At 36.2% G+C, this 20,710-nt stretch overlaps 1 protein-coding gene across 4 annotated transcripts in view; it reads left to right on the top strand.

The window, feature by feature from the left end:
• The window catches only part of PELI1 (pellino E3 ubiquitin protein ligase 1), a 136,165-nt gene that overhangs the window by 84,569 nt on the left and 30,886 nt on the right, over positions 1-20,710 (top strand). For all 4 annotated transcript variants that reach the window (XR_008958206.1, XR_006407971.3, XM_057309105.1 and 1 more), the window contains 3 exons: positions 9,821-9,960; positions 12,796-12,925; positions 15,813-15,914. Coding sequence is in view for 2 of the 4 variants with exons in the window: in XM_057309105.1 (XP_057165088.1) it covers positions 9,890-9,960; positions 12,796-12,925; positions 15,813-15,914 (303 nt within the window). In the remaining 2 variants the exon portion in view is untranslated. The remainder of the gene's footprint in view (positions 1-9,820; positions 9,961-12,795; positions 12,926-15,812; positions 15,915-20,710) is intronic.

Here is a 20,710-nt window from a genome sequence, read left to right as displayed (position 1 = left end):
ATGAGGTAGGCACTATTATAACCCTGCCTTTATAGATAAGAAAAATAAATGTAAATACATTAATTCAGAAGCTGTGGTATTATTGCATATACAGAGTGTTTTCTAATAAAGCCACATACAGTATTAATAGTAAAGTTGCCCTTGTGTGTCATAACTTTTTTTTTCTTTTTTTAAAGAAAAATCCATGAAACGTGGTTCTGCAAAATTCTGGTCAGTGTAGGAAATGGATCACTTTGGTTCTGGTATCACTCAGTCTGTTGAGTGGCCATACTTGTAGTAACAACCTTCTTGACCAAGGGGCTGTGGATGGGCAATTTCACGTCAGAGAAAGAACGTGAGGCCTGGGAGGCACTGTGACTTGATAGAACCAGCACAACGTGGAAATATTGTACCTTTAAGTTGTGAGAAGGCTGAAAGGAGGCCAACTTTGAGTCTTGGATTCATTTTTTAATGCCTTTTATTAATTTAAGGGGCTATTTTGTGTATTTTCTGTTTTCATTGTCTCTTTTTTACTTTTGATTTTGAAGTAAGTTTAGCTTATAGAAAAATTGGAAAAGTAATTCAGCTAGTTTGCATATACCCTTTACTCAGCTTCCCTTAATGTAAACAATCTATTAATCAGATTATATTTATCAAAACCAGGAAATTAACGTTGGTACAATACGATTAACCAAACCATAGACCATATTCAAATTTAACCAGTTTTCCGCTAATGTCCTTTTTCTGTTCCAGGATCCAGTTCATGACTCCAGACCCCAGACAGTTATTGCATCTCCTAATCTCTTCCAACCTGGGAGCTTCTCGGTCTTTGTTTTTTATGACTTTGGCACTTGGAAGGAGTACTGATAGTTATTTTGGAGAATGTCTGTCAGTTTGCATTGGTCTGACGTTTTCTGGTAATTAGATTGAGGTTACGCATTTTTTGGCAACATACCTTGGAAGCGATGTGTCCTTTGGTGCATCCTAATCAGAGGATACAGGATATCAAAGCATCTTATTACAGATAATGTTATCCTTGATCAGTTCGTTAAAATGGTGTCTGCCAGGTTTTTCACACTGTGAAGTTTCTGTTTTCTCCTGTATAATTAATAAATGTCTTGGGGGAGATACTTTGAGACTATTATTGTTGCCTTTTTTTAAATTAATTTATTTGAGAGAGAGAGCACACGCACACAAGTGGTGGTGGTAGGGGGGAAGCAGAGGCAGAAGGACAAGTTGACTCCCCACTGAGTGCAGAGCCCGACTTGGGGCTCCAGCGCGTCCCACAAGACCCAGAGATAATGACCTGAGCCAAAATCAAAAGACTGTTGCTCAGCCGACTCAGCCACCCAGGCACCCATGTTGTTGCCTTTTTAAAAATGCATGTAACTTGGTCAGTGTTTCAGTAAAAATAAGGACTAGAGAAAACCCAGGTTATTCTCTTTCTGGGAGTAATTTAACTGTCCAAAATAATTATTACATCGTACTCTTTTTGGAGGGGCCCATAACCTACATAAGATTAGTATGGTTTACTGCTGGAATATAAAGAGATGACCATGGACTCAGTTCCATATTTTAATTTCATAGGTTAGTATACATTTAAAGTGGTTGGGAAAGAAACCATTTTATTCATTTTTTACATGTTTAAATTTTATCCAAGGGACTTTTAAATTCAGCTTTAAACAATTAATTGAATTACTGAGAAAATTAAAATGGCTAGTCAGTATTAGTTTATTCCCATGTTAGGACAAGAGCATGTAACATGTAGCCTATAAACTCTCTTTCATATTTTATAGTAGGAATAGTTCGGGGATCTTCTTGTTTGTTGTTAATTTGTTTACCATTGTAGTTCTCTCCTCTGTACCCACCCCCTGCCATGTACTTTTAAACTCAGTTATTTTAGCAGTTCCAGAGAGCTGGCTAAAGTTTGAGTTGTAACCTTATTTTTCTTATCTACAAAGTAAGGGTTGTAATAGTTCCTATCTCATTAAGGTTGTTCTGGGCATTAAATCAGTTAATACATATAAAGTGCTTAGAACAGTGCTGGGCACAGGGACAGAACCCAGTAAGTGTCAGCCACTATGAAAAAAAAAAGGTAGCATAAGCATGAGTTGGCTGCCAGTGTTGGGTGCTGACTTTAGGAAATGATAGAATTTTCCATGAATATACTCTTATCCAATGTTTTTGTTCCAAATAGCTGTCAAATCCCACTGAATTTGCTGCTTTCTGCAGACTTTTGTTTGGGATTTTAGTGGTTAAACCTAGGGGAATTTCTAGTCTTGCTTTCTGAGAAGCATACCCTCATTTTAGGAACTTTGGTAATCTGAAAGGGTTGCATACAGGCCAAGTATGGGCAGAGACAATAAAATTGTTTGAAGCCTTATTTGTGTCTTTTAAAATACATTTCTAGGTGTAGGGAATTAAGTGATCATTTGAGGTCAGCCAATCAGAAATGCTAACCTGCAGTTTTTTTCTTGGTTGTTACTTTTTAGGGAGTACATGAAGGCTTCTGTCCATAAGCTGTCTTGACTCACTTCTAATACATGTTTTTCTTTCCGGCAGTACCAGGAATTTGCCTTAGTGTAATACCCTGCTTTTCATCTTAGGTTCCTTTCTCCCTTTCCATTTTTTAAACAACCATGCAAAGTCTGCTTCATTTACTGAAGTTTTTATTGTTGGTCACTACCAGGAAATAGGATTGACAAATACAGTGAGCAGTGAGGAAGTGACAGTTTCAAACAATCTCAAAAAACACTAGTCATAGTTGCATAGTTGTTACGAGTCCATACTAGAGTGTAACTTGTTTAGTTTATTTTACACAGGTATACTTTCTAGTCTCTCTCCTAAATGATCCCATAGTAGGGCCTCCTATTCTTATTTAGGAATTAGCCCCACCCAGTCTTGTATGAGATTTGATTTGCTGTATCTGAAAACCCAGACTACTTAACTTCTAGGAGCCACAGTTTCTCCATTTATAAAATGGGGATAAATGATTATACTTGATATAGTTGTGATAGAAATTAAATGAGTTAATGTATGTTGAATTAATACATGGGTTTCAGTTCTAGCTTTGCCAGATATTACCTGTTTGGCCTTGAACCCAGTCAGTGGCCTTTCTGACTGACACACTTAGTTCCCTTATCTGGAAAATGGAGTTAATAAGACTTTCCTATCTAATTCACAGGGCTGTTGTGAGGGTCAAATAAAATAATCTTATGTGAAAGCACTTTGCTAATTAATATTCTGTGCAAGTGCAAGATAGACTTTAATCCAGGGTTGATTCAAGTTGACACCCCTTTTGACTTAAAAAGATTTCCCTATGCTTTCCAAACCTTGCTTTTAATTTCTCTAGATATGGGCCCCCTAGGTCAAGAAGATATTTGCTTATCTTGCCTTCATGGATTAGCCTTTCTCTAAATGTCAGACTACCCAGCACTGGGCTATAAGACTACTTCTGTGGCCACCCCAGCTCCAGTCCCTTTCCTTCAACCACTTAAGAGAGGTTGCTACAATATTAAAATGTTTTAAAAGCAAAGAAACATTAATAATTAATCACCATCAAGGTAAGATGATAGTTCTTCAATTTTCACTTCCAGCACTCTTATTGATTCTAATAAAATACTGAAACTGCAGCTACCTTCTAAGCCATTTTCTTAGTTAATGACCATTTAAAACATCAGTATGATGAAGTAAGAAAACAAACATTTATTAAATATCTTACTATATGCCAAGCACTATGCCAAAAATAGGGGAAATTTCCCTCCTGAAAACAAGCTGTCATCCTCAATTTGAAGATTAGAACAGTGGTTCTCATTAAAGTGAAGGCTGGGAAGGTGGGACATTTTTGATCATCACAACTAGGGTTGCTCCTGGCACCTAAGGGGGTGTAGGGGCCAGGAGTGCTACTGAACCTCCTGCAGTGAACAGGCCAGCCACCCCACAGTGTCAAAATATCAGTAGTGCCAAGGTTGAGAAGCTCTAGTTTAGTGGAGCAAATACTGTCCGTGTGAAAGATGTTAACTGCTTTCCCGTCAGGAGGAAAATATGTTGTCCCTAAAAGTGGTAGACTATCAGCATGTCATTTGGCTATCCTAATGAGGAAGACTAGGTGTTCACACAGGGGGTGCCCTGTATTTTGGGAAGGGGAGCATGGACTTCACTTCGTCCGTTGCTTTATTAAAAAGCTTAAGGTCACTGACGGGCGGTAGTAACCTCATATTCCTGCTCGCTCTATTGTTTCTTCTATCCTTTCTTTCCTTTTATGGAAGAATGCTGCTTATTAATCCTGCTGATTGTGAAAGAAGGAAGAAGGTGATTAGATTTTCACTCTTATCAGGAAACTGCTATAAATTCACCTCCCTTCAATCATAGCTTAATTGGCTTCATAAAATGGCTCCACCACAAACATACCAAAACAGTTCTGTTTGAGTCATCCTTTTGAAATCACCAAAGGGGAACTCTAGTATAGATGGGAATCTGTGTCATTAGAGATAATATATGCAATCCACACCATTTTTCACCATAAAGAAGCATTTCATGTTTTAAAACATTTTCCTTTTTTTTCCCCTCAGCATCCCTTTGTGCCTACTCACTTCCCCACCAAAATAGAAGTGTTCAAAAGATTATGTAAACATCTGCGGAAGATCAGTTTTGTTCTTTGTTTCGTATTTGTTTTGCTTCTTTTTATTTTTCAGGGCAGGAATTTTGTACTTGTATTTAGTAGGTAGTAAGCAAAAGGCTATGTGCAATATAAATAATAAAAGAAAAACTGTTTGTTGAGGGAGCAATTTGAACAAAGATTGATTTCCCAGTTTTCCTTCTTTAAGTGAAACTGACAATTATATGTTATAGAAAGTCATTCCTTCAGGAAGAGTTGGTATGAAAACAGTTGTACTTCACTGGCCTTTAAACAACAAATGATTAGAATATTTTATCAGTTAAATTAATGAGACTATTTCTAAGAAATATGTATTTTACGGCTCATTTTTTTATGTTTTCCCAGCCTACACAGGAAATAACACTGTTCTAGAATGTGTTTCTTTAAAACAATCTGTTTAACATGGGAGGGTCCAGACCGATGAGAACATGCTTACTTTCTAAGGATCAAGCAGAGTTTTAAAATAAAAGGTATTCTAAAACAGCCTTATTATTAGAAGGATTTTTTTCTATCATTTTTTTCCAGTCTCAGGTAGAATTAATGGTGCTATTTAATGTTCTTTTTGTTAGATCGTCACATTGGGATAGAATTGGATATATGAGGTCAGACCAACTAACTTAATTGAGTATCAACAAGTAGGGCCAGTAATTGAAGCATTAGAATATACTTTATATAGATACCCATTTCACGTTCTCAAGTGAATTTAGGAATGGTTTTAGGAATTAATTTTGAAGGATTCTGTATTTTATTCAGATTTTAAATATAGGGAATATACAAGGAGGGTGGGTCCAAGAGCACTATCTAGCAACTTGGCTTTGTTAAAGATTCTAAACCACTGTGAAAATCATGACTCTTCAGAACATGTAAAGATTCTAACAATTCTTTCTGACAAACACCTGTCAACATGTATTAGAATTGCAATGCAAGGTTCCAGGAAAAGTAGCTGTCATAGCATATGTTACTCATAGTTTAAGAATGCCAGTTATATATCATTGGTTATATGCCATTTTTGAATTTAAGAAAACTGTTTGTCTTGGGTCATTTAAGTGTATAAACAGTACTACTAAAGTGTTTTATTATAGGTTTCAGATTATTAGATACAGAAATAAAAGCCAACTTTGAGTGTGTTCCTGTGATTGAAACTTTTATATCACTGATAAAATATCCCGAAATCAGGCCTTCTAAGGGACCTAAGCAGAGTAAGAATAATTGGAAATCTGTTGTTTTTCTTGGCTAATTTAGCCAAGGTCTCTAGAAAGTATAGAGTGGTGGATATATGCTAGCCCTACTCCAGTTACTTGTCAAAGCTAAAAATTGTTTCTTTTGCTATAGAGGCGATGAGACTAAATCTATAGCCCTATATGTACATTACTTATAAATTCTTATGTTAGAACCAGATGGTCTTGTTTTTTTACAGCTCCAAAATTCTCTTCATTCTACTTTAGTCCCATCATTTTTAGAGATGAAGGAACACTGCTTTGTTCAAAGAGAGCTAGAACTAGAACATAGGCTAATATTTGCTAGCCATGCTGTGCACTAGTGCTGGCCAAATATGGGCAGTCACAAATATCACTCTCAGATTTTGGCCATATCTGTGTACTTATTGATACTATTTAATACTATTAAATTGACTTACTTTAACTGAGTGTTTTTAAAAGGAACATTTTACTACTATAAATGGAAAATTATCACTTCCTAAAAATAGTAACTCTAAATAGAGTTCAAATCAAGACAAAGCCACATTAAAATTTAATTTAAACTTTAAGTTTAATTCTTGTTATTAAATTTTTAATTCTTGATGTTCTTGGTCAGAAATGTATCAAAGCAATGTTTTTGTGTTTGATGTCAGTACTTGAATTGTCTAACAAGAAAAGCACAGTTAAAGCTTCTAATTAAACTTTGCTTAGCTTTTTGTAATGGGATGCTCCTTTGGTGGCGGGGTGGGGGGGGAGGCAGATAAGAGCGTATGAATTCTTGTTTGTATATTAAAGTCTGATTTAATATAGGTCAGAAGGTCTTGTTATATGGAACCAAAATTGTTCTTTGGTTATTTGAATTAATTTGTTTTAAAACTCTTAAATTTTTACATTGAAGATTTTAGGTAGCTTCATATTACTTCTTTTTCTCAGTGGAGGATATGATCATTATAGTTTATTTTACTGAAAGAAAACATTTCTCTGGGGAGATGAAAGGACTTTATAGAGTATTTGAATGGAGGAAATGTGGGTTTTTTTAGTAGTTCTTAAGCATGTTTATTTAAAATAATGTGTTTTTTAAATTTACTAACAATAAAAATTAGTGTGTTTGTCTGAATTGCTGGTCTAAATGTGTGTGTCAGTTACAAGGGAAAAAAGAGGGTCAAAATGGCTAAGCCTTCTCCTTTTACTTGTTCTTACTCATTGGGCTACAAATAGTCTGTGTTGCCTTTTCTCCAAAAGTGCTGCTATAGAGGCTGTATTTCGCTGTACTATAGAAAAAGACCAATAGGCATTTTTCATTCATTAGTTTCCTATGGAACTTGTTGGTGGAAGTATAAAATCAGAAGACTGTCATGGGTTAGCTAGTAAGAGTTTTGTTGTGAAAAACCTTTGTAACAGGTCTAACAGGAAGACCATGGAGAGAATGGATGTAGGAAATAACTGGTCCCATTAAGCTGCTGATGAAATGGACTTGATAGTATTATGGGAATTGTTTATTGTAACATTTTTTCTGGCTTATCAGAAATATTAGTCTCATTTTTCATATGTGTATCAAATTTATATTTCTTAATTAAACTTTTTAATTTGAGATCATTGTAGATTCATATGTGGTTGTAAGAAATAATACAGAGAGATTCTGTGTACCCTTCACTCAGTTTCCCCCAATGGTAATATATTGCAAAACTATACTAAAATATCACAACTAGAATATTCACATTGGTAAAAATACGGAACATTTCCATCACCACAGGCGTCCTTTCTGTTGTCTTTCTGTAGCCACACCCACTTCCCTTTTACTCCCACCCCCTCCTTAACTCCTAGCAGGCGTTTGTCTGTTTCCCATTTCTATAATTCTGTCATTTCAAGAGTGTTACATAAATAAAATAATTTATGTAACCTTTTTTTAATTCAGCATCATTCTCTAGAGATTCACCCATGTTATTTCATATATACCAGTAGTTTATTCCTTTTTATTGCTGAGTACTGTTCCACAGCATGGATGTGCCACAGTTTAATCATTCACTCAGTAAAGAACATCTGGATTGTTTCCAGTTTTTGGCTATTATAAATAAGGCTGCTATAAACATTCTTGTGCAGGTTTTGTAACATAAGTCTTCATTTAATTTCTCTAGGATAAATGTCTAGGTGTGCCATATATAAGTGTCTTAAATATTCCTTTACATACATTTGAAACCACATCAGACAGTGTTAATAATTTTTGCTTTAACTTTCAGACATACTGTAGAAATTCAAGAAAAGGAAAGCTTATTGTATTTACCCATCTTTTTACTTACCGTGTTCTTTCTTCTTTTCTGATGTTCCAGGGTTCTTTTCTTTTATCATTTTTCTTCTTAGAGCATTTCTGCTAGCCATTCTAATAGAGTAGATCTGCTGGTGACAAATTCTCTTTAATTGTCCCTCACCTGAGACTGTCTTGATTTCCCCTCCATTTTTGCCAAATATAGGATTCTAGATTGACAGTTCTTTTCTTTCAGCACCTGAAAAGAATATGCTACTTTCTTCAGGTTTATGCTCTGTGCAGTTTGTTCAGCTTCTTGAATCTGTGGTTGTGTGGTTTCTCTTTAACATTTGGTAAGTTTTCAGCCATTATTTGAATACTTTTCAGCTCCACTCTCTTTCCTCTTTCTGGGTTCCAGTGATACAAATGTTAGCTCTTTTGCTGTGGTACCACAGGTCCATGAGGCTCTGCTTTTTCTTCATTTCCTTCCTTCCTTCCTTCCTTCCTTCCTTCCTTCCTTCCTTCCTTCCTTCCTTCATCTATTTTCCCTCCGTTGTTCAGAGGAAGTAATTTCTTTCTTCTGGTTCACTGATTCTTTATTATGTCCCTTTTATTCTGCTGGTAAGCCAATCCTAAAAAGTGAGCTTTTAAATTTTTGTTTCTTTGTCCATACTTTTTTTTGTTTGTCCCAAATATGTTTGCAGTTGCTTATTAAAACATTTTACATTTTTATCATGATCGGTTTAACCGTCGTCTCAGCTTTGGTATTTACTGATTATCTTTTTGCATTGTCTTAAATCTTTCTAGTTCTTAATACAATGAATTGTTTTCTATTAAAACCTGGACATTTTGGTGTTACGTTCTGAGACTCTGAATGTTATCTAAACCTACTGTTTTTACTGCGTTTTTCTGTCACTGCTTTGGCTGGAGAATAGTGAGTGGCTGCCTCCTTATTACTGCCAGATAGACATAGAAGTCCAGGTTCCCTACTCAGCCTTCACTGACACCCAAGGGAAGGGACTCCTTGCTACTGCCAAGTGAGGGTGGAAGTCCAGGCTCCTCTGACACTGCTAGAGTAGACGTGGGGGCATGTTACCAACCAGGAGGGTGGAAGTCTTGGCTCCCTACTTGGCTGCCCTGACAATACCCTGGTTGGAGGAGGGCGTTGGCTTCTTCATTATGGCCTCATGAGGTGGAAGTCTAGGCTCCCCACTTGGCTTTTTGCTTGTGTGGTAGGGCCAGTGTTTTTTGTGGTGTTTGGCTACAGTAGAGTGGTTGTTGTCAAAAGTTCTCTCTCTTGCTAAGGCTGCCCCTATCTTGTTCCTTTAACTAGCGAGAGCAAGCTCTTGGGTTATATTAAGCATAAAGAAAACCCAGAGAAACAGCGCTGTGTCATTCATTCCTTGTGCCCCAAGGTACCTAGCTGGTCTACCTTCTCTCTACTTTTCAGAGTCTTCTTATGTTTTATATATAATGTTCAGAGTTTGTAGTTGTAGTTAGTAGAAATAATAGGGAAAAATACTCCTACTCTGTCTTCCTAGAAGTGGAAGTTACCAAATTTGCATTTTTAAACTATTTAAACAGTTGGACCAAATATATAACCACTATAGGGGAAATGTCATACACTTTGTATATTATGTGATAACTTTGCATAATACTATGCTCACAAGGACTGCTAGAAAGTAACCTCTTTATTTAAATTGAAATTCATTGTTCACATTCTTAATGAAAACTTTTTCCCTCTAGGAGATAATGCAAAAGGTGTCCCAAGGCTCCTGACCAGTAAACAAAGATTTGAGAAAGATAGCCAAGCTCATGTTTTCTCCTGATCAAGAAAATCATCCATCCAAAGCACCAGTAAAATATGGTGAACTCATTGTCTTAGGGTAAGTTTTCTCCATCTGATGACACATAAAATTGAATAATATATAGTAAGTTTGACATCCAGGTTAAAATTACTTTTTAGATTGTATATCCTATCTATTTCCAAAAATGATATAAAGCTACAGGATAATATTACCTCAAAATAATATTGATAATGTTAAATCAAGAAACTCTCTTAATCCTCTTTTTTATGCCATCTCTTATAAGTGCTCACATATGCATTAACTTTGCCTTGCCCTTACCCCCAGAAAGAACACAGCTTCTTAAAGATGAAAAATGTAAGGTCTAAATGTCTAAAGTCATATGATTGTTCCATTTGTGTTCCCTATCCCATCTTTTAGAAAAGTTTGCTTCAGATGACTTTACCAAAATCCCTTCCCCATTTAGGTCATTTCATGTAGGTTAGTATTTATTTGCTCCTTTGTCCTTCTGAGGTAATTGTTGCTTTGTGCTTATGGTCCTGTTCTTCTTGTGATAGAGTTGTACAGGCTAAAGATACGATGACTCTGAAGCCCAGAATCTCACTACTTGTTTGCTTCCTAAGTATTCTCATCCATGCACCTTACACAAGACACAATCTAAAGAATGAGGAACAGATGATTCCATATTTCAGTTTATTCAGTCTAAACTTGCATTAACTGTCAAAACAGAGACACAATATTAGTCCATTAGCTAGAGATTTCAGGAACTAGAAATTGCAAATTTTACTTTCCCCCTGATATTTCTTTTCTTCTGTCTAGGAAACAGCTCTAGGACTAATTATATGACTTTAGACATATAAAACAACATGTTTTAGAGTCAGGTTGGTAAAAGTTCTTGTTTAAGTGAGAATGTGTCCCTGGCTTCAGAGGAGAGAGTAAGAAAAAGTCAGAAGATAACATGGAGTTAATGAGCTTGACTAGAAGTCAGGAATGCTAGATTCCAGTACCTATTCCAGCATTACAAGTTATATGACCTTGGGCAAGTCACTTCAGCATTTTGGGTCTTGGTTTCCTCTTTAGTAAAATGACAGACAAGATCATCTAAGGCCTTTTGAGACCTAAAAATCTTTTTTCTCAAAAACAACTTAAAAGATTAGAAACTTATATAGTAACTACAATGTTAGAACTTCACATCACATAGATCTTATTGTATTAATGACAAACAGCTCTTAACTACAAAAGTTGTTCAAAGTTAAATTCTTCTACCAGGAAATCTGATTCATTTGAAGACTGGAGTTTAAAATTTAGTATATGGTTTAAACTGCCTTTCTTAGCCTGGCATTTCTCAGTTAGTCCTTGGCAATAGTGGTGTCTCTGTATCTGGCACTTGGTGTCTTAAAATACAAATAATACTTCTTTCCAGCCATCTAGGAGAAATAAAGTTGGATAAGGTTGTCAGTTTGGTGTTGTCACTACTTTAGAATAGAGTTTTGAGCTACAGAAACACAATGTTTGGGTATAGAGAGTATATCTCCAGAAGAGAAACAAGTCATGTAACTAGGCAGATGGAAGAGTCAGGACCCACAGTGGGACTGGTGGCCACACACAGCCTTAAATTAATACTATATTATCGAAGGGGCGTGACTCTGAACTCTTAGCAAGGCTAGCAAGATTAGCAAGGGCTTTCTCCAACAGAAGTCAGTGTGTTTTATTTTTTATAAAGAATCAGTATAATTTCTGTATATGGCAGTGTGAGTAAAGTCCCTTCTCTTCCTTGTCAGCCACTAATGTAGGCCATTTTCCAATCACTTTCATCCAACCTCAAAACTGTCCCTGGTCCCTGCCTCATTTTCCCTCAGATTGACCAACTATGTATGAGAGACCAGGAAACAAACCAAAGATTTTGTCAGGGGGCAGGGGACAGTGAATGAGGAGAGATTATTATTAAGCCACTGCTTATGCCAAAATGAAGCAATAAAGAATTTTAAAAAGCATGACACAAAACGCCTGGATTCAAATTAGTTTTTCCATTGTCACTTGTGTGGCCTTCAGAAAATGACTTAATTTCTCTGAACCTCTAAGGAATTTTACTCCCCTGAGGAATAACTTAAATTCCTAACCTGTAAAAGTTGGGTGATGCCAATCTCAAGAGTTTGTATGAGGATGGATTAAATGAGGTGCTATATGGTAAAGAACACAGTAGTGCCTAATACATGGTAAACACCCAAATGTTTTGTTGTGAACTTCTTTCCTATCCAGTCCTCACTTATTTGCTTATTTTCAGGACATGTATATGGTATCACGGAGAAATGGTTATAAGATCTGAATGACAAAAATATGTTTAATCACTATTCAGCAGGCATCTCAGTTGGATAGGTTTTGCCAACATAATGTGAATGTGTATGTGCACATTCAAGTCCTAAAACTTATCAGGCTTATCAAACGAGTCTAAAAATTCCTTATTTCAAAAGTTAAGCTATTTAAAATATTTACTGGACAATTAAAGGAGATTCTGTTTTCGACAATTCATACTATACTTTCAAAGGTTGTATTAGCACATGCAAACATTCACCTTTAAAAAAACACAGAATGAGTCATAAGGAATCAGATATGCCATTAATCAGCTCTTGATTATCTTCAATAAAAGAGGGAAGAAAAATACAGATAATTTAAGGCTATTTATAATCCAAAAAGTACTTCTTTGTGACTTGGAATGTAACCAGAATCTCATTTTATTTCATATTCAGACAGCTGGTCTAGGGATCAGCAATTACTGAAGGAAATTTGAGATAACTTACAGTGTGCTAATAGATGATTAATTGGAGATTGGTCCATATTGTAAGGCATAGTAAAGCATTTGTTACAGAATTGTGTGGTTCTTATAAGAGATCACGTAAACTTTTTTTCCCCCATCAGGTATAATGGATCTCTCCCAAACGGCGATAGAGGAAGAAGGAAAAGTAGGTTTGCTTTGTTTAAAAGACCTAAGGCAAATGGGGTGAAGCCCAGCACTGTGCATATTGCTTGTACTCCTCAGGCTGCAAAGGTAAAAAGCAAACAACAAACCAACCCAAATTAAGCTAACTAAGTTAACTTGAGAAATTGAAAGACTCATACATGTTGTTTATATTCTCTAGCATTCCCTTCACATTCTGTACCAGGAGTTTCCTTTTGTTTCGATGGGAGCAGACACTTTGGAGACAATATTTGAAGGGCTTCCATATGGAAGGGCCTCAGACTTTTTTTTTTTTTTTTTTTTTTTAATGACAAACCAGGATCAGTGAGTGGAAATTAGAAGGAAACATCCCTTTTCTTATTAAAAAAAAAAAAAAAAGGTAGATTGGGACCAGGGCTTTATCTAGTATTTAGAATTATACAGCTGTCCACCCTGAGAAGTAGGGAGTTTCCACTGTTACTAGACAGGCCTTGCCTGGCCTGAGCTAGGAATGTAGTATATAAGAGAACTCAGGTACTAGAAGCATCGTTTGGATGAGGTTGACATCCTCATTGTTGGATGATGATCTTTTTAAACTAAGGGTTTAATTGTGTGGTTCTTACAAGAGATCTTTATCAGAGATTCTGTGTATGCTCTTATTTTTTGTTTGCTTGCTTTACGACCCTCAAAGCTTTTAACATAGTGCCTTGAACAAAGTGGACCTCAGTTAACTATTAAATTGAATCAAAACTATAAGAGCAAATACCCTGCTGTATCTACAGTATAACTTCCAGTCTCCTGGTATATTTAATGCTTTTAGCTCGTTTTTCTTTCCCCACCAAAATCTCCAGAATCTGAGCCATCATTTCCAGACACTTCGGCTTTTCCTGGAGTGATAGACAATTAGGGGGGATTTTAAATCCTTATATTTCTGTGAATTCCTCTACTTCCAGTTTTGTAACACAGAATTTGTCTTTGATATTTGTTGAGTGAATAAAAATTACAAAGAGTCTCTCAGCTTCTGGAAGTAATTGTATCTTTAGGCAGCCGCTGGGTGTGCATTAATATTTTACCATCTGAGGTATATCTTTGTAAGTTAAATAAACGAGAGATGAAGAAATTGGCATATGGTTAACTTGTTTTAGGTCGTAGCTCCAGTCCCTGAAGTTAATTGAATTTGTTTTGTATCCAGCATGGTGACTAGAACCGTCCTCATGTCTTGATGAGGCCTCCTCTATTACTGTTTGAGACCCAGTGACTGTAGAAAAGGGACAGTTTCTTTTTAAGTGTTTCTTTTTGTTCCTTTGCAGAGAAGGGTTGTGCTAAGCAGGTGGTGAGAGTGAGTGAAAGCTAATGATCCAACCTGAGAAGCTCTGTGCCAGATCTGCCCCTGCAGCGTGTTCTTGCATTGGGGGTACACCACTTCTTTGTGTAGGGTTGTCTCCCCTGTTGTCCCCAACCGCTAATGCCATGTAAGCCTGCAAATCACAGCCAGAAAATGCACCTATATATTTCCAAGTGCCCCTTTCACAGTTAATACTACCTCTGATGGAGAACCACTAGCAGAGGGAAAATAGTTATAATCCCTATTTCTAAAATGCCTTATTCTGGCAGTCATCTGGGATAAGGTTAAACCCTGCCTTTCAGTCCAGTGAGAACTTAACTAGACATAGTTCTTATTCTTAATCTAAGACTAGGTTTAATAGCTAAAAAAAAGCCAGAGATTACAATCTCAAAGTACACAAAAACCTGTGTTTTTAAGTCTCTTTAGCCATTAAGAATTCATAACTTCCAAGATTCTGGGGAGTTATTTGATTGAGAAATCATTGCTTTATGCTAAGTTAAAGTAATTGGAGGTTTTAAAGTCTATAAAACAATTATATAATGTTTATTTTAAAAACATCAACAGCGTGCATGGGAATGATGTACAAGAGATCTACAACCTCTGTCTACATAGAGGTTGGATACCTCTATGAAGAGAGGGGAGTGAGAGAAACGTGTAAGCAGCCTTGAGGCTGTCTGTTGAATTTAATTTAAGAAACCAGAAGCAAAAATGGCATTGCTGTGCTTTGATAAAGCTGGGTAGTTGGTACCCAGGTGTTTTATATATTCTCTTTAAATATGTGAAAATTTCACAGCCTTAATTAATTTTAAAGCTATTATTTTAAGGCTTTATCTATTACAGATTACCTACAAATTGAAACCAAGTAAGGTTTTATAATGCCAATGTTCTAATTAAGAGACTTTTTTTTAATTTAGCTTCTTTGCTTTGTATAATCATTCTTTTGTGTCTTTGTATCTGTTTTCCTTTTATGCAGCCTGTTTCCACTTCCTTTGTGCAGGTTTTCCCCGTTTCTGATGTTATCTTCAACTTTTATACATAGAAAACGCCCGAAAACAAAACCGAAAAGTTCTTTTTAGCAATGTTTTTAGTTTTAGTTTGGGATAAGTCAGAAGTATAGTCGTAAGCATTATGTCCATTTCCTTTGGTAATGTTTAATCATTCTATGAATTTTTCCATATTTGCCCCGCATATGGCAAATATTTGTCACCTTAGAGAGTCACAGAATGATTAAGAAAACCATTTAACTCTGCTTATTGTTGGTAACTTGTTTATAACTCTTTGAGTTACTTTAAAAATAAGAATCTTATCTTGCAAAATTTTGTATTTTCTCCTTATTAGAGATCAAGTACTGTTTTCAGTTTCTACATGGGGTTTGATTTTGATTCTTTTATAATTTAAAAATATTTATAAGGGAGCCCGAGATTTTACAGTGTTTTTATACAATGAAATTATGTTCTTACTCTGTAACGTCTTCAAAGTGTTCGTGTACACCCCACTCAACCTGAGTAACTGCTGTCATGACCAGCGGAGGTTACAGAAGAGTTATTAATTTCTTCCTTAAATTTTGTCAAACGTGATAGATTACTTTTCTTTTTTGAATTTGATTTGATTGGCCTACCAGCTAATTTTTGCTATTGATCTTTTCTTTCTTAGGCAATAAGCAACAAGGACCAGCACAGCATATCATATACCTTATCTCGGGCCCAGACAGTGGTGGTTGAATATACTCATGACAGTAACACTGATATGTTTCAGGTAATATAACATCTGAATTTTTTTTTTCCTTAAAAAACAAAAAAGTTGAAAACCTGTTGTCAGTGATTTTTGCTGTGGTAAGCTTAATGATTATCATATTTTAGTCATGTATTACATTAAAATATATATTGATTTCTAAATCTCATATATGGAAGTTGGCATAGCATGGTTAAGAAATGGGCTCTCGTAAACATTACTTAACCACTCTATGCCTCAGTTTCCTCCTATGAAGTCCAGATAATAGAGCTTCCCTCATATGACATTTAGGAGGCTTAAATGTGTCAGTACATGTAAAGTGCTCAAAGTTGGGCCAGGGAGCTAGTAAACACTTAGCTATTAATAATAGTGGTTATAATAATAGCTCAGTTAGCTATTATCCAAAAAAAAGAACCAAGGAATATTCTGCACATATTTATGATGGTTTTTGCCACTATTTCCCACCTTCCTCTCTAGGTAGTAAATGTGCATGCAGTCTCTAATTGTCCATACCATGTTTGTGATCAGCTTGTTTTTCAGCACATATTTGCTCCAAGCTACTAACGCAGTAAAAGGGGTTTTTTTTTTTGTTTTTTTTTCCTCTCATTTTTGTACCAATCCAGTGGTGATGTTTTTATAGACTTGATAGATGATAGAACAGTCAAACACAAAGATGTAAACAGAAGCCATGATGTCTTCTCCCTTGTTTGGTTTTGTAAAGCCCTGGAATTTTTGGAAACAGATAGGACATAATGTACCTGATAATGTTGCTCTTACAATTACTGTCCCAGTGACTTTTCAATTTTTATTTTACAAGATTGAACATGAAAAGGCCTGAAGATGTCTTTAATTTTAACCAATAGCAAGATATTTCTCATTGAAGTCACTTGTTCCCCTCCAGCCCTTCTAGTAGAATATTGAATTTTTTAGAATAGTGTCTCTATAGTTAATATCAGAATATGGATGTATGTTTATCTGTCTTGCTTTTGCCAAAAAGCTTTGAAATAAATAAGATCTTTAATGAAGATGAAGGTTGGGGTCTTAGTGAGAACTTAACACAAGCTTGAGGATGATTTTCCACATTTTATTTCACTGACAACCAGTTAAAATAAATATGCTTAATTAGCTTTTTTTAAAAATTTTTTTTTATTTTAATGTTTTTTTTATTATATTATGTTAGTCACCATACAGTACATCCCTGGTTTCTGATGTAAAGTTCGATGATTCATTAGTTGCGTATAACACCCAGTGCACCATGCAATACGTGCCCTCCTTAATACCAATCACCAGTCTATCCCATTCCCCCACCCCCCCCCTCCCCTCTGAAGCCCAGTTTGTTTCTCATAGTCCATAGTCTCTCATGCTTCATTTCCCTTTCTGATTACCCCCCCTTTCTTTATCCCTTTCTTCCCCTACCGATCTTCCTAGTTCTTATGTTCCATAGATGAGAGAAATCATATGATAATTGTCTTTCTCTGCTTGACTTATTTCACTAAGCATTATCTCCTCCAGTGCCGTCCATGTTGCAGCAAATGTTGAGAACTCGTTCTTTCTGATAGCTGAGTAATATTCCATTGTATATATGGACCACAACTTGTTAATCCAGTCATCTGTTGAAGGGCATCTCGGTTCCTTCCACGATTTAGCTATTGTGGACAATGCTGCTATGAACACTGGGGTGCATATAGCCCTTCTCTTCACTACGTCTGTGTCTTTGGGGTAAATACCCAGTAGTGCAATGGCTGGGTCATAGGGTAGCTCTATTTTTAACTTTTTAAGGGACCTCCACACTGTTTTCCAGAGTGGCTGTACTAACTTACATTCCCACCAACAATGTAGGAGGGATCCCCTTTCTCCACATCCTCTCCAGCAATTGTTGTTTCTTGCCTTGTCGATTTTTGCCATTCTAACTGGCGTAAGGTGGTAGCTTAGTGTGGTTTTGATTTGAATTTCCCTGATGGCTAATGATTTTGAACATTTTTTCATGTGTCTGTTAGCCATTTGTATGTCTTTATTGGAAAAGTGTCTGTTCATATCTTCTGCCCATTTTATGATTTGTTTATTTGTTTCTCGCGTATTGAGTTTGAGAAGTTCTCTGTAGATCTTGGATACAAGTCTTTTATCTGTAGCATCATTTGCAAATATATTCTCCCATTCCGTGGGCTGCCTCTTATTTTTGACTGTTTCCTTGGCTGTGCAGAAACTTTTAATCTTGATGAAGTCCCACAAGTTCATTTTATCTTTTGTTTCTCTTGCCTTTGGAGATGTGTCATGAAAAAGGTTGGCTGATATCATAGAGGTTGCTCCCTATGTTCTCCTCTAGGATTTTGATGGATTCCTGTCTCACATCGAGGTCTTTCATCTATTTGGAGTTTATCTTTGTGTATGGTGTGAGAAAGTGGTCAAGTTTCATTCTTTTGAAATTAGCTTTTTTAAAAATAAAGATGCTACCTAGGTGTTTGACCTCAGACTAGAATTTTAGTTTCAGAAAATACCTTGAGGGGCGCCTGGGTAGCGCAGTCGTTGAGCGTCTGCCTTCGGCTCAGGGCGTGATCCCGGCATTCCGGGATCGAGTCCCACATCGGGCTCCTCCGCTGTGAGCCTGCTTCTTCCTCTCCCACTCCCCCTGCTTGTGTTTCCTCTCTCGCTGGCTGTCTCTATCTCTGTCAAATGAATAAATAAAATCTTTTAAAAAAAATTAAAAAAAGAAAAAAAAAAGAAAATACCTTGAATTCCTTTGTTTACTCCTTATTTTTTGTCAATAAAGTTACTTAAATCTTGTGAATTAAAGGTTACAAGGTTAGTTGGGTAGAATTGGGATTAAACCAGGCATTCTGAATTATAGAACGGTGTGTTTACGATCTTATGAAGGTCCTTAAATAAGTTGCAGTATTTTTGTTTTTTTCCTTTTCATAAAGGAATAGAGAGTTTTTCCTAAATAGTAGTCATGATGCTCCTTCTACAAAGCATTATGCCAATGGAAAATCCAAACATTTCTACATTAAAAAACCGGAGATATGGGGCGCCTGGGTGGCTCAGTCATTAAACGTCTGCCTTCGGCCCAGAACGTGATCCCAGGGTGCTGGGATCGAGCCCCGCATCAGGCTCCCTACTCCATTGGGAGCCTGCTTCTTCCTCTCCCACTCCCCCTGCTTGTGTTCCCTCTCTCGCTGGCTGTCTCTCTCTGTCAAATAAATAAATAAAATCTTAAAAACAAACAAACAAAACAAAACGGAGATATATCTGAAACTACCCTGATAAATGAGCCGGTTTTTGAGGAACTGGTTTTATAATCATCCTAGGATTGCCTGCCTTCCAAACTGAACAAGAACATTTATTGTTCAATTCATCAGCTATTCAGACTCCAACTCTCTGCATTGGTTAACACTATGAAGTAAACAAAGGAGACAGGACAGGTTGATTGTATTCATAGGTGCTACACTGGCCGTCTAAATGTGAAGTACAGGCTTCTGACTGGGTTGAAGAAGGGCGAGGGAAAGACTTCATCGTAGTGCCTTTTTATCCAGACGTTCGTTTGTTTGTTTGTTTTTCATCAAGTTGAGTAGGATTTTGTCGGTCCAGCCAGTAGAAAGGCATTCTGACAAAAGAGATGGCCAAGTACAGTGTGGTAGAAGATTGACAAGTGAGCTGCTTGTAGCTAGAATATACTTTTCATGTGAATAACAATGATAGGAAATTAAGCTGGATTGGTGGGAAGCAAATTGTGAAGTCAGTTTCTAATTATTATAGAAATAAGAAACTAAGAAGTTTGGATAGTCTGTAAGGAACCATTAGGGTTTTTAATGAGAGTGGGAGGGAATGACATGATTAGTAGCAGTTAGAAAGAGGAGGAATTACTAAAATTTAGCTTAACACAGTTGTATTTTGGCATCTGATCATGATCACGTAGGTTTTTTTGTCTTTATAGATACTTAAGATTTCTTCCTTCTTCCCTGTCTTGACCAATATTGCTTTGATGTCTTAAATCTCCTCTAAGTCCCAGATCAAATATCAGCTCTTCTGGAACAATCTCTCCCAAAAAAGTGCCACTTCTGAATATCTTGATACTAAATATCAACCCTCAATCCATTCCTGGGCCTACATCTTTTGGATCTAAAAGAGCCTTTTATTCTTAGAAATATTTTCAGTTTCTAAGGTCTGAGACCATTTTCTTTGGATATCATTATATTTAAAAGCAGGAAAAGGGACATCCAGTCTTAAGTTTGTTAACCAGCCAGTTTTCTTCTAAAACTATCCAAACTAAAGAAAGACTTATACTTGATGATAGGACAAAAATGCTAAAAGGATTTTATCCAAAAGTGTGTGGTTATGAGGAATTCTTGAGGCTCAACTATGCAAAGAATGACTTTGAAGTGTCATCATCATTGTTGAGGGTCAGTGTTTTTTCTCAGTATCCACTTTTTTCAATCTTATGATATTACTTTATAACAAATACATGAGTGAACTCATCATTTTTAAATGTTTACTTTAAAACCGTGTGACACTTGTCAGGTCTGTCATCTATTCCACAGATTTCCTTTTTTCTTTTCATTTTTATATGTTTACTTTAAAACCCTGTGACACTTAATCAGTTCTGTCTTCTATTTCCTTTTTTCTTCTCACCTTTCATCTCTCAAAATGAAAATTTATGTATTTATTACCTAGTACCTCTGAAGATGTTTTAATTTGCCAACCCACCCACGAGAACTCTTATCTGGGAACCTTGTCTCTAAAATATGGCCAAGAACCAGGAAGAAAATAAAAGGGACATCGAGGCATATTAAAAAAAGGCCACATAGGCCATGCACTAAAATTCCTTT

The sequence above is a fragment of the Ursus arctos genome, unplaced genomic scaffold (genome assembly GCF_023065955.2).
Source record: "Ursus arctos isolate Adak ecotype North America unplaced genomic scaffold, UrsArc2.0 scaffold_8, whole genome shotgun sequence".
Classification (NCBI taxonomy): Eukaryota; Metazoa; Chordata; class Mammalia; order Carnivora; family Ursidae; genus Ursus; species Ursus arctos.
Note: the sequence above shows the minus strand (reverse complement) of the source record. Positions and strands in the feature narration are given on the sequence as shown.